General features: G+C 38.8%; 1 protein-coding gene across 8 annotated transcripts in view; it reads left to right on the forward strand.

The window, feature by feature from the left end:
- Positions 1-16,634, forward strand: part of USP15 (ubiquitin specific peptidase 15) — a 50,722-nt gene that overhangs the window by 20,389 nt on the left and 13,699 nt on the right. For 4 of the 8 annotated variants that reach the window (XR_013394343.1, XM_077934678.1, XM_077934679.1 and 1 more), the window contains 4 exons: positions 8,241-8,324; positions 13,775-13,919; positions 14,310-14,483; positions 15,217-15,375. Coding sequence is in view for 6 of the 8 variants with exons in the window: in XM_077934678.1 (XP_077790804.1) it covers positions 8,241-8,324; positions 13,775-13,919; positions 14,310-14,483; positions 15,217-15,375 (562 nt within the window). In the remaining 2 variants the exon portion in view is untranslated. Of the gene's footprint in view, positions 1-205; positions 5,432-8,240; positions 8,325-9,453; positions 9,643-13,774; positions 13,920-14,309; positions 14,484-15,216; positions 15,376-16,634 lie in introns of those variants that run through there. The other 4 variants (XM_077934680.1, XM_077934681.1, XR_013394344.1 and 1 more) reach the window with 3 other exon arrangements.

Genomic DNA, 16,634 nt, shown 5'->3' on the forward strand with positions numbered 1-16,634 from the left:
TGCTCTATAAGACTCACTTTTTCCCTCCTAAAAAGGAAGAGGAAATGTGTGTGCGTCTTATGGAGCGAATGCAGGCTGCGCAGCTATCCCAGAAGCCAGAACAGCAAGAGGGATTGCTGCTTTCGCTGCGCAGTGATCCCTCTTGCTGTTCTGGCTTCTGAGATTCATAATACTTTTTTTCTTGTTTTCCTCCTCCAAAAACTAGGGGCATCTTGTGGTCTGCTGCGTCTTATAGAGCGAAAAATGCGGTACTTCAAAACCTACCTATATTGCCATGTCATCCTGCTGAAAGCAAAAGGGAGAAAAGGAGAAGAAAATTCAAAAGATGTTGAAGGAGGCGTGGGAGAAGAGAGAGAGAGTGGAACAGTTTCCTTTTCTATAGAAATGCTGTAAATATAAACTGAAATGCAGAAGCTGATTCTGCATACTGTATCTAGATACAGATTAATATGTAGCCGTTGTATAAGCATGAAGATGTGTGGGAATAATTGCTAAAATTGAGCAAGTTTCCAAATTCAGCAGAATATGCGGCCAAGCAAACTTTGGATGCTTAAATACTTCCCCTAAGTGATAGAAAGCAATCAGACTGCTTTTAAGATTGAATGGTTATAGCTACAGGTGAAGTACCTCTACAAAATAATGTTTAATATCTGTAAGAATTTAACGTTTAATATTTACACTTTCAAAAATCCTCCAAAACTTGAATCGTTATACCGAATGTTATATATTTGGTTTTGGTATTGAAATACATTTGGAGAAGGTTACAGTAGCCCGCTACTATGCTGTGTGCTGAATTATTCATTTGTATACTCAAGACTTTAACTTCACCTTTAAGACCTTGTTCATCTGGGCGTGATGAGTACCTGTACTGTGCAGTATACCCATTCTAATCTAAGGGAAATTGCACCCTAGAACAGATGGCCTTCCAGATGGTGTTGGACTCCCATTGACCCCAAACAGCACAGCGAATTCTCTGGAATGCTGAAAACTGGAGTACAACACATCTTGGAAGGGGCCACAGTTTCCCACCCCTATGCTAGAAAATGCAGACATTATCTGGTTAGCCACCAAGACACATGCCCAGTCAGAAAGTTGGAGGGAGGAATTCCATGTAGCACTGAGATCATGCCATCAGCGCCAGCCTTTTGGCTTGCAAGATCAATCTTACATCCCCAGTGTACTGTTGTGGGAGTTCCCCTGACACACACATATTTGTGGGGTAGGGAGAGCGGCAAAAAGCCCAGTTGTGCTAGCCAGAGTCCTTGTGCTACCTTCCACTAGTAGGACTCGTTAGATGAATCTGGCCCTTAAGGCACATTATTGAGTCATCCTACTGAAGGTTAGCAGGTTTGAATCTGGGTTTGGTCAAACAGGAGTCCCATGCACATTGACTTGAATCCCATTGTGGGGAAAGGTGGGATATAAATGTATTAAATAATAATAAATAATATGTCAGCACATCAAAGAGAAGCCATTGGGCCTTGCTTCAACATGTTAGATTTTTAGGTGCTAATATTTGTTGTGATGCTGCTTTGTACCAGGCAGTTCCTTACCTAGATGCTAGACACGTGTACTTAAACACATTAAATCAGCTTTTGTCTGCATTCTTCAGATACTTCAATCAGTCACATCACTGATGAAAGTCATTTTAGCTCTCTTTCCATGTTGATAATTCATCTTAATACATGCCAAGTGCTTGGGTGTTCATATATTCTTGTTTCGCTATTCTTTTTAGTTGTGTGACCCATATTTTAGGTTATGTTATAGGTATGTAATTGTTTGTTACTTGTACATTTTGTTTAGCTCATAATTGAAGGTTTAGATATTTGACTAGTAGTAGAAGTAATGGCTTGTAATGAATTATTTACACTTTATTCCACCCAGTATGAGATTCCATAGTCACTTTGGTTTACATTGAGGTCCTCCATTGCTATTAGAAAACAGATAAACAGAGGACTCTCAAAGAATAATATTAATTGTGAAATGAAAAACTTTTTCAGAAATGTCTTTAAGCAGTAATTAATCAAAGCCCCCCCAAAAATAAAAGTTTTTATTTTCAAAAGTATCCTGATTAAAACTTTTTATTCACATGAATGTTTACTTTATTAAATTAAACATTTTCATGAAGTCATGGAGGCTGCATACACTCTTGAATGTGATTTATAATACATATACCATATTACTCTCTGCAAATATTAGTTTTACTGTTAATTGTTGTTATATTGACAACAAAGTCAAGAATTCTCCTATCTCTTTGAACTCAATAGGAGTTCAAACACAACTGGTTTAGTTGGTCATTATTCTTTCTGATAATGGGTATGCAAGATGTACCGTATTTTTCGCACCATAGGACACACTTTTTCCCTCCTAAAAAGCAAGGGAAAATGTGTGTGCGTCCTATGGAGCGAATGCAGGGGGGAGGCAGGCGGGAAAAGCCCCCAAGAGCCGCACACAAGCTCCGTGCGCTCTTGTGGGCTTTTCCACAGGAGGGAGAAGGGACTGACTGGCCGCATCAGTCCCTTCTCCCACCTCCCAGGAAAGCCAGGAGAAGCCGTGCAGCCCTTTTAAAGTGCGCGCGGCTTCTGTCGGTTTTGCGGGAGGTGGCGGAATTCCCCCACCTCCCAGAAAAGCCAGGAAAGCCCCGCGCAGCATCTCCCGGCAAGGATGGATCCCGCTCGCTGCCTTGCCTTCTTCCATAGCTGCGCGCAACCCCTCCGCAAGGAGAGGCTGCGCGGGGCTAAAGGGGAAGGCAAAACAGCAAGCGGGATCCATCCCGCTCGCTGCCTTGCCTTCTTCCATAGCTGCGCGCAACTCCTCCGCAAGGAGAGGCTGCGCGGGGCTAAAGGGGAAGGCAAAACAGCAAGCGGGATCCATCCCGCTCGCTGCCTTGCCTTCTTCCATAGCTGCGTGCAACCCCTCCGCAAGGAGAGGCTGCACGGGGCTATGGCTTCTTTAGCCTTGCGCAGCATCTCCCAGCAAGGAGAGGCTGCATGGGGCTAAAGGGGAAGCCAAAATTTGGCTTGCTCCATAGCTGCGCGCATCCCCTCCAGCAGGGAGAGGTTGTGCGCACCCTGTACGCTGCTCTTTGGGGCTGGGGGGGGGGAAGATTTTTTTCTTGATTTCCCCCCCCTAAAAACTGGGTGCGCCCTATGGTCCGGTGCGCCCTATGGTGCGAAAAATACGGTACTCATATCTTTATATCTAAGCAGTCTCATGTAGCCAAATACTTTTCTTAAATGCTTTGCTTCTGGGCCATTTAGCTAACTCTTCTGAGGATGAGATAGGTAGCTTAGGGTAGAACATATTCTTTTTTGCACATAGAATATCCTAGGTTCAATCTCTGACATTTCCACATATAGCTAGGAAAGGATCTGTCTGGAAACCAGATCTAATCAGTCCACGCAATGATACGCTATGTGGACCATTGTCATGACTCAGTTTAAGGCAGATTCCTATGTTTCTGTGATAATTAACAATATTCAAATTAGCTTCTCCTAATCTTGAATATTTGGACTGTTGGAATCAGTAACTCTTGGATCCAATTTTCATTTTCCAGCCTTCCACATGGAAGGCTGTTAGAAACTCTTTCCTCACGTCAGGAACCAATCTGTGTATTTTTCAAACTGCTTACTACACTATTTAATTATATTGCACGGGTAGTCCCAGGACGGCATGTTCCTCACAGTCTTTAACCAGGCATATGCATGTAGCATGTGGCTTGTAAATGTTACTCCTTTTTGTAATTCTGTGTCAAAGCTAAAAGCTGTGCTCAAGACCACCACACTCACCCACCCTGGAACCGTGTCTCCTCATGTGTTGGATTTAATGTAAAAATTGGCTGAGAGGGTCAGATAACATGAAGGAATCGTTCGTTATGAAACCTTACCAGTATTTGGTTATGTCTCATTTAGCAGGACTGTAAAAATACTGAAGTTTATTATAGGCCAGAACTCTTTAGTGCACTTCATTCTACGGCATGCTGTGTTTGCTTTCCTTTTTGTGCATTTAGCAATTGCCGAGGACAACAGATTCTAACTGACAATTTCTCCTGTTGGCATGGTTTCTCTTAAGTTCTAGCATCTGGTGACTAAATGTGAGCAAATTAGCTTGGTAGACTAAGATGAAATGAATCAATTTTGACATGGGGTGTGATCCAAAATCCTCTGTATACAATGACACTGCTTTTATGAAAGAAAGTCATAAAGTCACCCAAGTATTATTCATCATATGTGTCTCTTAATGTTTGTGGTACATTCTCTTGTTAGCGAAATGTGCTTTGTATGCCATAAGACCCATTCAGGCGTGGCTACGATTCTTTATATTGGGATCCCTTAATTGACTTTAATATATTTAAATCTTGCAGAAGCAAGCTTCCATGTCTGTATATCTAATTTTGTCCTCAGTTTCCTCTTTGTTTTGGTATACAGACAAGGAATCTTGCTTCTGCGAACGTAGTGCCCCTAGATGGATTGGAGGTCATAGAGATGTATTTGACCAGCAAATTCTTAATATACTGCTTTTAGTAGTAGGGTAATAGTACTGTGGTTCTTCTATACAAAAAATAGTAAAAAAAAAAAAAAAAAAAAAAAAAAGACAAAACACCCAAAAGACATTTCTTTAAGGCAGCTTTGTCCCCAGCTTTGTCTCAGTCTGAATTGAGGGGCCCAGGCCTGCTATTTTCAATGGGAAGAAAGCTATCGGCAAATATTTTAATAACTCTGGGATTAATTCCTCAGAATGAATCCTAACTCATAGACCGGATGCACCAACAATGGAAGTGAATAAAAGATTCCTTCTTCTGATTTTGCAATAGCTGACTATGTAAAACTGTGGGTTACCTTGACCATGTACAGTTTTGTGGGTCACCTCAAAGATCCAAGAGTTGCCAAACTAATTGTGTGAGTTTAGCTATTCTCAGCTAAAACAATGTAGAACATTTCCATGCTGAGGTAGGGTTGTTTAACCATCCCTGAATAACCACACATTTCTGATTAAAATAACCCCATGTGTAGACTGGGGGCATTTGAGCATTGCAAACTACTTTTGAAACTGCATGACATTTTAGAATCAGATTGAGTCAGCATGGGTATCAGCTGTTCAAAAAGGTTGCTTGATCCCATAGAAAACACCCCTTTGTATCCTCGTCATGATTTATTATTAGAATGTTAATACAAAATTGATGAACTAATCTGATGAATTATTGTAAATGGATTATAATTTCTGTATTACCTCGCTTGCTCACTCCCACCTCCCCAGCATGCACATAATTTTAATATATGCTTCTCTATTATTGTCAGTTCATTTTATGGTGTGTACTTATTATTTAGGGGACCACAGCACATCATTACTATGCTTGTTTTTCCCCAAAGCTTTGTACTGCTCATTACAGTTCTATGGTATATAATAAATTACCTTTTCTTTACACTCGGAAGGGATTATTGCTTCTTATGTCAATTGTGAAGATTAGGAATATATTTGAAACATAGCTGCTAAGTTGACTTTGAAGATGGAATTGATCGGAACATGGAAAAATAAAATCCCACTCCATACCAAGACATTGAAGGATTGTACTTTCACATTAAATGTTTATTATTATTATTATTATTAATACCCCGTCCAACACATATGGCCTCCAACACATACAAAAATGTAATGAAACATCAAACAGTAACAATCTGATCCAATATAAAAAGTCACAGTAACTTTAAAATAAACAATTTATATCAAATAAAGCAACATTCAGCCATCCATCAGAATCTAATTGTAAACAGTAAAATTAAACATCAGCAAATAATAATTAAACAGTTTACACTTATCAACCACAATAAAGAATTACCAATCTATAAGCAATAAAAATGACAGCAAACCACAATGCATAAAATACCACAAAACATACAAAACCATGTAGAAGGATCAAACTGAGAAACAAGGGCACACAATCATACATTTACTATCTATGTGTGACCCTCTTCCCCCAAATGCAATTATTATCTTTAAGAAATATAGATGAGACTTCTCGTTAAGGCTACAACATTATAGAGGCTACAGACTAGGACTGCTACAAAATGTTGCAGTCTATACTCTACCACTCAGTATTCCATCCATGGCTGCCTCAGAACGCTAATGGCTCAAGTGTGCCTTTCCGTGAAGATTTATTAAAAATTTCTTCCAATAATAAACTTGCATACTTCTGCAAACATATGCAGAAACTACTATTTTATTTTGGAGTGGTCCTGATTTGCTTCCTTAATTGTAGGAATGATGGAGGGAACTAGTAGGAAAATGTTACGTTGTTCCCAAAACCTCTGAGAGGGAATAGTCTTGCTCATTAAGTCTGGAATGGAGGCATGTTTAGGCCTCATTGTAAGGTTGGGTGGAGAAAGGTAGGCAACTTTAGAAGTGATTAAAGGATTAAGAACTCCTTTTCCCATCTTTCCCTGGTGTGCTAGGTAGTGTCAGAGGGCTGCCAGCCCCAAACCTGAGAATTTGCTAGCTGTTTAGTTAGGCAGTTGGGGATGGGAATATATGCAGATTTTCCTTTTTTCCTTCTTATTTTTCAGTGAACAAGAGCATTCCAACCATATAGTGGCTCGATACATTCTCACAGTCTGCCTACCTTTATTTTCAATACACCCTTCCTTTGGTGGAAAATTCATTGAATTTTCCATAAGGCTCACCATCGCCATCTAGTGTCACATTGTCTATTGCTCTTAAAATACACTTAAAACGTGAATATCTGAGTATTTCTCTCTATGCTTAACTACTATCAGGATTCTGTAAACTCGGATGGGTTTTTTATTTTATTTACAAACTTTGATACTCTTGTGTACCTGGTAAAAGAGTGTCCCAAGTATGGAGGAGTTACCATCTTATTTTCATCCCATTTTGCTTTCAAATGATAGGCCTTCAACCATCTGATTTCACTCTTCAAGGGAGTGGTTAGTGGTGATAGACGTTACTGGCTAAAAACAAAATTAGAACAGAAGAGCCTTTTTTTAAGTGTTTAAAGCAAGGATCAGAATGTGGCTGTTCCCTGGATGTAACATTCTAAACTCTCTTGATGAGTGATTATACTTTATTGATAGAGGCACCTTGATAAGTTGGTGCTATTTAACTTTACCCTCCTTCAGAATGGGTGTTTCCATGATATGGTAGTATTTTTCTTAGTTCAAAATGATTGATAACATTTTGGATACTGGATACTAATATGTATAAAGTTTAAATCTTCTCATTGAAGGTGGCCTTTGTTCTAATTATCAGTGTTGATGTCATGCTTGGTGTGTTTTCATTGTGGATCACGGAGGGAAAACTGCGCATTGACACAGGCCAGACATAATTATTTTAACTAGGTAGCATATCAGGTTAGTTGATAACTTTATGCTCCAAAGGAGCTGTTGTGCTCTGTTTGGGTTATACTATTTTGATGAACCAGATTGTAGCATTTTACCTTTAAAAAGGATGAATCATAGAGTTGGAATGTTGAGGTATGTATAACCATCCTTTTGTGAACCTGTAGTCTTCTGTCTGACTTTGTTGCATGAAATGATGTTATATGTTTAGATCTTTCCCAACCATCGTTGGAGTTTATTTGAAATTGGTGCACTTTTGGCTTGGCTTCCTTGGTTAATAGTACTAAAATGCAGCTTTGTAGTGTAAATTTTCATAGTTTTTTTTTAATAAAATAAAAAATCAAGACTTCAGCATTTCTTATATAGATAGCTGAATATGAAATACTGTTTTGATAATGCTTTTTTAGTGTAGTGATGGTCATATGTTGTCTTAAAATAGTGAATTGAACTGGTGCTTTAAGGTGCTGTTAAACTTGCTTTCAGAGTGCTTATTGTTAATGTACTGTTGCACTTTCACAACTAATCTTTAAAATTATTAAAAGCGTCATAAAATAGTGACTCTTGCCATTAGGGAGAAGATGCATTTCATTTGTGACGCAATTAACTTGTGATTTTTTGGTAAAAGTATATCTTTGCCAAATGTTAATTGTGGCTTTGGCTGTTTTAATTCCTGTTTTTGTGTTTTTGTTTGTGAGATAACTGTGAAGAATTACAAGTGAAATGTTTTGAGGTTGGACAACTTTCCTTGGCTGTTTGTTGCTCTGATCATGAAAACCTTATTTTTCATACGTATTTACATACATTGTTCATCTGTTAGCTTTTCCTTTTTTTCATTATTAATTTTGCAATCTCAGCATTTTTATCTAATTTAACATTTTCATATTTTTAAAGGTCCCCAGGTGCATCCAATTTTTCAACTTTACCAAAGATCTCTCCATCTCTGTCAAATAATTATAACAACATCAACAACAGAAAGTAAGCGACACATCTTAAGAACTTTTAATATTAATCATCCAAGTATAATTTCAAGGCAAAACCATTTCAATTCTAGATAAATAACTTGGATGGACTGTATTGCTGTGGAACTGCAGTGATGCCAAGTCTTAAAGGTCACCAGTACCCTAAGGTGTTGAGAGAGAAACTAACAGAAGAAGATCGTTTCTGCTTTACTTTTTCTTCAGAACCCTGATACTACATAATCACCCTGATACTATACAGCACCACATTCTGATTTGAAACCATTGCATTAAGAAAAGACTTTAGCAAAAATGGCATGCATGGAACAAAAGTCACATAACATTGCTCAGGCTTTTCAAATCTTGGGGCTTGGCCTTCAAGTTCAGAGATTTTTGTAATCAATAAAAAAAAATTAAAATTGTCAAGTAGCACCTTTTAAGGTGCTACTGGACAATTTTTTAATTTATTTCGACTGCGTCAGACCAACACTGCTACCTACCTGAATGTAGAGATTTTTGTGACCGCGGGAAGTTTTGGGATTATATGTTACAGAAAGTAAAACCTCAGCAAATTACATTCTGGATCCCTTTTGTTATAAAGACATAATTCTATATGTGTCCCTAACAAATATTTAATATGCTAAACCTATTTTTTAAAAACTTGGGTTAACTCATCAAGCATCCCTCTTAATTCAAAACACATCCCGCAGATGCATTGCATTTTCTGCAATCCACTACAAATAGGAAAGTGTCTATTAAATAGTTCACATAGAAGCTTTCTCGTAGAAATACTGGAAAAATAACTGAAGTTACAAATTCAACTTTTCTTTTCAGTCTAAAAATCTCAGTTTGTGGCTATGAATCAAATGTGAAAATGTTTAAGTATTTAAAAGCAATATAATTTCTAAATATTTTATACAATATCTTCCAGTTAAATACTGCATTTATGAGAAGGGGGTTTTCGTAAGGGGTGAAGTGGCTTCCGCTAATTGTGAGTAGCCCCAACTCTCTCAGTTAAAGAAATACATGTATTTAACTGCAGTCTATTGTAGTTTGTTTGTGTGTATATAGTAAGTACAGCAAAGTTTTCTTTTTGGTGTGTATAAACAACCTAACCACAGCCTAAACTGGTCTTATCCTTTTATTAGAATACTGATAGCCTATGTTAAATGAAAAAGCATATCATAATCTCTGAAGCCATGGGACAGTGGCCGCCTGCTTTAAATCTCATTTTAAAGTGGAAACTAAAAATTTTCAGAATCAACAGAAGTGCCCTGGGCTTGTATTAAAAAGGGCAGCTACACTTCCATTTCATGGAACTGTCCAGCAACTGGCAGGCAGGTACTTTTTATATTTTTGAAGTTCAAAGATGAAAATGCACTTTTAGAAGAAAAGATTATAGAATGTGCTTTTTAAATTCAGCATATGTAAGGTTTAATTTCTAAATCTCAGGGCCTGTTAGGGAAATACCTTACATGTTACTGTAACTGAACATTTTAGCTTAAACAAGGGCTGGGGGAAACTTACATTGCTAGCTACCTTGGGCTCATTGTAGGAAGGTAGGTATAAATGTTTTATTTACTTGTTCCTTAAACTATTTCTAATCCACCCTATATCAAGTGATCTTGGAGTAGGATATGTATATAAAGCAAGCGTGACTAGCCTGTGGCCCTCTCTAGATGGTGTTAGAATCCAACTCCCATCAGCTCTTGCCAGCATGGCTTATAGCTGAGCGGGGAGGAACTGGTTTAACTTCTTAAGCATTTGCGTGTGCACTTAGAAGTACTCTTGAATTCCCTTTTTTATCTTAAGTTCCTTATGTTATATTGAAAATCTTCTGACTTTAGAAGCAAATTTTTGTATTTGCTTGAATAAGTGTGGACTGCTGACCAGTCCTGTTTTGGATGAGAACACTCCCACATTAATCCTCTGAGTAGCCCATTAGTAAAGCAAGTGTTGATTTTTCCCCCCTGGATTTGTCCCTTTTCAAAAAATGGGAAATATTATTTAGGTTAGGTTCCTGTACCAAGTTATTTGGGAGTAAGGACCTCTGAATGCACTGGGTCTTACTTCTGGGTAAGAATGTCTAGAATGGCAATGTTAGGAAATTGTGATTATCCTACTACATTAAACTCTAGTCTTGAACATACTTGAATGCATTGTACTAAACTCAATCTGTGCATTTAATTGTAAGCCTGGGAATAGAAACCGTGTTTCCCATTAAAAAAAAAAAGCTGGTTAACATTAGGATATATATAATTTGACTCTACAGTTAAAATGTTACTTATTTCTAATATTGACTCCAAAATACATACTGCATGGCATCTTTTGAAAGGGGGTGAACTTTTATGTCATTACTTCTTACCCTAGTAAATTAATCTCGTATTTTAGAGCGCTGTGGACTAGCTAAATATTTAAAATATCACTGATATCTCTTGCCCATAGGACATTTATTTTCCTGGCCAGGAGTTGGAGTGCACATATTTTTTAAAAATATTTTCTTTCAAGTTTCTGCCCATTTAAGATAATGCCTCCAAAAACATAAATAAATAAATAAATTCAGAAATCAAAAGTGAATAAATATGTTTGTTAAAATATGTTAGTTAATTATTAAAGTAGGCAGACAGTTCCTACATTTATTTATAAATTTATTTTGTAGTCTGACGTATTCAATAAAATTATATCCTATAAATATTCATTTTCACAAATCCACATAAAAGGGGAAGAAAACTGCAATGCATGCAACATCATTCATTGACAGAGGCTACAGCTCATTTGTCTATCCATTCTTTTATTGCCAAAGAATCGATAACCTTCTGACACTGTTGTGAATCTATTTTGTTTGAGCAACTCAGTTATCACAAGCTTGCACGCTTCCAAATTCTATCTATTGCTTATAACTTTCGTGAGTCATGGGTACGTTTAATCATTACCTACAATCTTTAACATGGATCTCACAGGATAATGTAATTGATAAGAGAACTTCATAGTAATATGAGGCATTTTGGGCAGAGGTGATCTGTGAACAGAAAGAAGAGCATCTGCCTAAACTTTATTGTCCATTCCCATATTTCTTAACACTGGGTTGTATCCCACTAAGTTCTACTCAGAATCGACGTATTGAAATGAATAGACTTAAATTAGTCGTGCCCATTAGTTTTGGTGGGTCCTCTCTAAGAATGACTAATGTTGTGTAAAAACCCAAAGGGTGGGATGCACCTAACCAGGCCCATCTGTGGAAGCCAAGGCCAGAACTTCTGCATGCATATTGGGGCTTCTCTTGCCCCGGGTACCCCCTGAAATTGGCTTAAGGGGGTCAGGAGAATCCCCAGAACAGAATAGCTGAAATGGATTGCACACATGGAACAACTGGAAGAGTGAAATGTTGAATTCCACCCATAATGTAGAAAGGAATTGGGGAAAGTAGCTGCTATTTCCAGGGACTTGAACAAGAGCCCACCCCCCACTTCTCTTGTAGAATATTTTTTTTCCATTCATGGTTGTACAGAAGTGATAGGTTTTACATTCTATTGTGTTACAATTGCCATCAGTGTTAAAACATGCCTTCCCTTACATTAGTTTGATTTCTGCTTATGTATTGGGAAGAAATCAGGACCACTTCCGTTAGCTTGATTTCGCAGGAATGCATCTGCAGTGCTTTGCACTCAAGATTATGGACATACCTTAAAACTGGTGTGACCTTTCAGTGTTACGGCTTTGAGCATCTTAGTGACTTGGCGAGTAGTCTTCCTTAAGCCTGGTCAAGTGATTCTGTAAGGTATCTCATTGAAATTCAGGTTCTCCAGGCTGAAATATGGATAAGGCAGCTAAGGGTAATGCATGTAGGGATTTCATGCATGCCACCTCATGTTTAAATTTGCCCATGCTGGCCCTTTCATATGTATTATTACATCATTGTGGTATGCTAATGGTACCTATGAACTGACCATTGCATGTGGTAAGTTCACTTAAACATAATGGACTACACGTGGATCATTGGATAAGCACTTTACCAAGTTTTGTTTCTTTGTGGTGGTTGGTGTTGCCTAAAGTGCTTTCCTAGGAAAGACGGTGTGCTGAATGAAACTATTACAAAGTGATATTCTAATCTATAGATTAAAACAAATAAAATTAAAAGCCCTCTTCTAGTTTCACCCCTTTCAGACTGGACCCAGAAAGTCTCTAAGATGGCCTGTATTGAGGTGGGATTAGACTGTTTCAGCTTTGGATAGATAATAAAATAATATAGCAGCAGAGCAAATTTATTCATTTGAAGACTGTTCTGCATCATGTGTGTGCTCTAGCGCATACGTATATACTTTCCACCTGTGCAAGGACACCCCTGTTATTTTCAGATCCACATCTTGCATATTCATCCTACAGGCTACATGGCTGGAATTCAATGTGCATATGTTACATTAGTATCATTGGCACATCAGTGAAACATAGCTGAATTGATAGACATGTATGCAAGCAAAATCGTGGTAGTTCCTGAACAAGCTGGTGCTTCATTGTGATATTTTTGCCCTTTCATTTCTCTTAAGTATGCTTATTTTAGACCTCCTTAAGTACATTACCCTTCAATTAGCAAGCAGGTTTCCTGTTAGGAGTCTGTTCTATGCAGGCAAAGAAGGCTACAATAATGCGAGTTAAAATGCATTACTAAAAGGCATTGTACACATTCTTTGTCACTCCAGGCTGCCTTCCGCAGTCTGCTGGCTCATGCTGTCCTAGTGGCGAATCCAAAAATAGATCCTCATTGCATTGGGCCAGTGGTGGCCTTGGATATCTCAACTTCTACCTGTAATTGAAATATAACTTTGCTATTCCATTTTTTCTTATTTATTTCTAACGATAGCAAAATGTAAAAGAAATATGCTCTATATCGTTGGTGTTCATGCCTAAAGTCTGAATGTGTTAAACTTGTTTGAAAAATGAATAACTAAGTGAGCTGTGGATCTCTTCTTGTTGTTCAAAGGTAGAAAGAGAACAAAGGTAGCAGCCTGTACAGTGGTACCTTGGTTCCCGAACTTGATCCATTCCGGGAGTCTGTTCAACTCCCAAAACCGTTTGAAAACCAATGCGCGGCTTCCGATTGGCTGCAGGAGCTTCCTGCACTCAAGCAGAAGTTGCATCGGATGTTCAGCTTCCCAAAAACTTTCACAAACCAGAACACTTACTTCTGGGTTTGTGGGGTTCAGGAGCTGATTTGTTTGACAACTAACCCGTTTGGGAACCAAGGTATAAGGATTGTGTTGTTCCCCCCAGAGGTTAAGTGGTGGAAGAGCTTAAGGGCCTTTTTAAACTGAGTTTCAAGTACAGAATTGACATTCTTCAACTACACAAACAGTACTTACTTAATCTAGACAGCCATTTATTTGTATTTTACTATGTAAATGTACAATCATACATATACATCGCAGCTACAGATAATGCAATTACATTGTGAACTGTTCTGTTTTCTTCCAGTGTGAAAAACTCAAATTATTGCCTCCCCTCATATACTGCTTATAAGAATTATGACTACTCAGAGCCAGGAAGGCACAATGAACAGCCTGGCCTCTGTGGCCTAAGTAACTTGGGAAATACATGTTTCATGAACTCGGCAATTCAGGTAGATGTTTCAGTGTGCTTATTAGGTTGGAAAGGGTTTTTAAATGATAAAAAAGAGTTGCTGGTAGAATAATATCAAAAATCCAAAGTTGAATTTATATAGGTAAATGCCATGTTTCCAATTCTATTGTTGTGCATTCTTTAAACCCTTTTATACAGAATGGCTATTGACAGACAAAAACATAGCTGGAATCCTGCTAAATTTATTTAGTTATATTAGCAATGATAAACTATAGGCTTTGGAAAACCAGTCGCCTCGTTAAGCTTACATAATACTTTTGTATTGTGACGAGTTTGAAAAAGAAATGGGGACTTGATAGAAAACCGAGGTTGGAATTAAATGGCTAGGCCTGTCTTGTATACATAGTATTTCATTTACATTTGTTTACAGTGTCTGAGCAACACCCCTCCACTCACAGAATACTTCCTCAATGATAAGTATCAAGAAGAGCTGAATTTTGACAATCCTTTAGGAATGCGGGGTGAAATTGCAAAATCTTATGCAGAACTCATTAAACAGATGTGGTCAGGAAAATACAGTTATGTCACTCCAAGAGCATTTAAGGTAAGAAGTAGGTCCTGGTATGTTCAGATTTGTGTTTATAGATAGTATATGACTTTGCAATAGAGTGAGACCGTTAAAAAGTGGAAATGTATTAATTGAATGTTTTCTTTATTATTATTTTTTAAAAGAATCAATGGACACTGAATTACATTTAAAATGTTTTAATTCTGTTGTTGCTCTCTTATCTTTCTCTAGACCAGGGGTCTGCAACCCGCGGCTCCGGAGCCGCATGTGGCTCTTTTACACCTTTGCCGCGGCTCCCGGGGCGGATACTAGCAAGGGGAGGAGGCACATTGCGCGCCCCGACACTGCCCACTGTGGCGGGCGCTGTACTGGCTGTGATGTCGCATGGGGGCGGTGCGTGCGTTAGTCAAGCACCGTCCTGACGTCACCTTCCCACCCGCTGTCAGATCGGAGGGCAGCGGCACGCATGCTTTAAATGTCGCAATGGTTTTGCGGCTCCCAGTTGTTGTTTTCTTCGGAAACGGGTCTAAGTGGCTCTTTTTGTCTTAAAGGTTGCAGACCCCTGCTCTAGACACTTATATCTAGCCATAATAATTCCTATAATCAACAGCAATCCCCTTTCCTTGCCCCCAAGTCCTACTGCACACTACTTCAATAGTGTATTTTAACAAACTATGCGAGAGAGAATATATTTTTACCAATGTTCTTAAAGCTCAGTTACATCATGTCAAGTGGCACCAGCATAGTAATCTTGTGGTGTTATCTCTAGACACAGGTAGGACGATTCGCACCACAGTTTTCTGGATACCAGCAACAAGATTGCCAAGAACTTCTAGCCTTTCTTCTTGACGGCCTACATGAAGACTTGAATCGTATTAGGAAAAAGCCTTATATTCAATTAAAAGATGCTGATGGTAGGCCTGATAAGGTAAATGTTGATTTCATTGCAATATATTTAGAATATTAATCCAAAAGTATATAAAAATATATTGTCAACCCATAAGCAGCTGAAATTTGGAACAGAACTCAAAGAGGCATACTATATTGCTGTCACCAAATTCAAACAATTATTTAAACTCTCAAAGGTAATTAAAATGAATTAATTAAACTGAAGCAGAATATGTATACTATTGATTTTTCAAAAAAGGCAGCTTTTCACAGTTGTGACTTGTACTTTGTTGATAGACAAAAGTGAACCAGCTGGACATAACTTAAGCTTTGAGTGATCTTGTTAAAGAGCAAGCAAGCTAAGAACTCCACAAAGGAGTGCTTGCCAGTACAGTTGTACCTTGGTTTTAGAACAGAACGTGTTCCGGAAGTCTGTCCGACTTCCAAAACATTCGGAAACCACGGCGCAACTTCCAATTGGCTGTAGAAGCGTCCTGCAGCCAATCAGAAGCCGCGCCGGATGTTCGGCTTCCAAGGCAAAGTTCACAAACTGGAACACCTACTTCTGGGTTTACGACATTTGAGTTCCAAGTTGTTCGTTAACTAAGCTGTTCGAAAACCAAGGTGCGACTGTAGATGAATTTAACCGAGAGAGTAGAAACTTAAATCTGTATGTTATTGGCAGGCTGCTTAGGGGGGCATTAAGTTACAGTGGTACCTCGGTTTACGAACTTAATTCGTTCCGGAGGTCCGTTCTTAACCCAAAACCGTTCTTAACCTGAGGCACACTTTCACTAATGGGGCCTGCTGCTGTGCTGCCGGTGCGCGATTTCCGTTCTCATCCTGGGGCAAAGTTCTCAACCCGAGGTACTACTTCCGGGTGAGCGGAGTTTGTAACCCGAAGCGTTTGTAACCCAAGGCAGTGGCGTAGCGTGGGGGGTGCAGGGGGGGCCGGCCGCACCGGGCGCAACATCTGGGGGGCGCGCTCGCACTCGCAGCTCTCTGCCCCTACCCCTACCCCGAGTGCTAAAATCCACGGGTTAGGGGGCGCAAATTACTTGCCTTGCCCCGGGTGCTGACAACCCACGCTATGCCACTGACCCAAGGTACCACTGTATTTCGAAAGGGCTGATTCTATTTAAAATATTTGGTATTTTTATTCCTGTAATAGAAATCTTAGCCAAGGCTCTAGTTTCCACTGATACTTGAAGACTTTCCTTTTAATACCTTGACATTTCTATACAGGAAATGGCTTACTTAAAGCATTTGTGCCCTGCTCCCAGAATGACTTAGAGACAA

This window comes from Podarcis muralis, chromosome 10 (assembly GCF_964188315.1).
Source record: "Podarcis muralis chromosome 10, rPodMur119.hap1.1, whole genome shotgun sequence".
Taxonomy (NCBI): Eukaryota; Metazoa; Chordata; class Lepidosauria; order Squamata; family Lacertidae; genus Podarcis; species Podarcis muralis.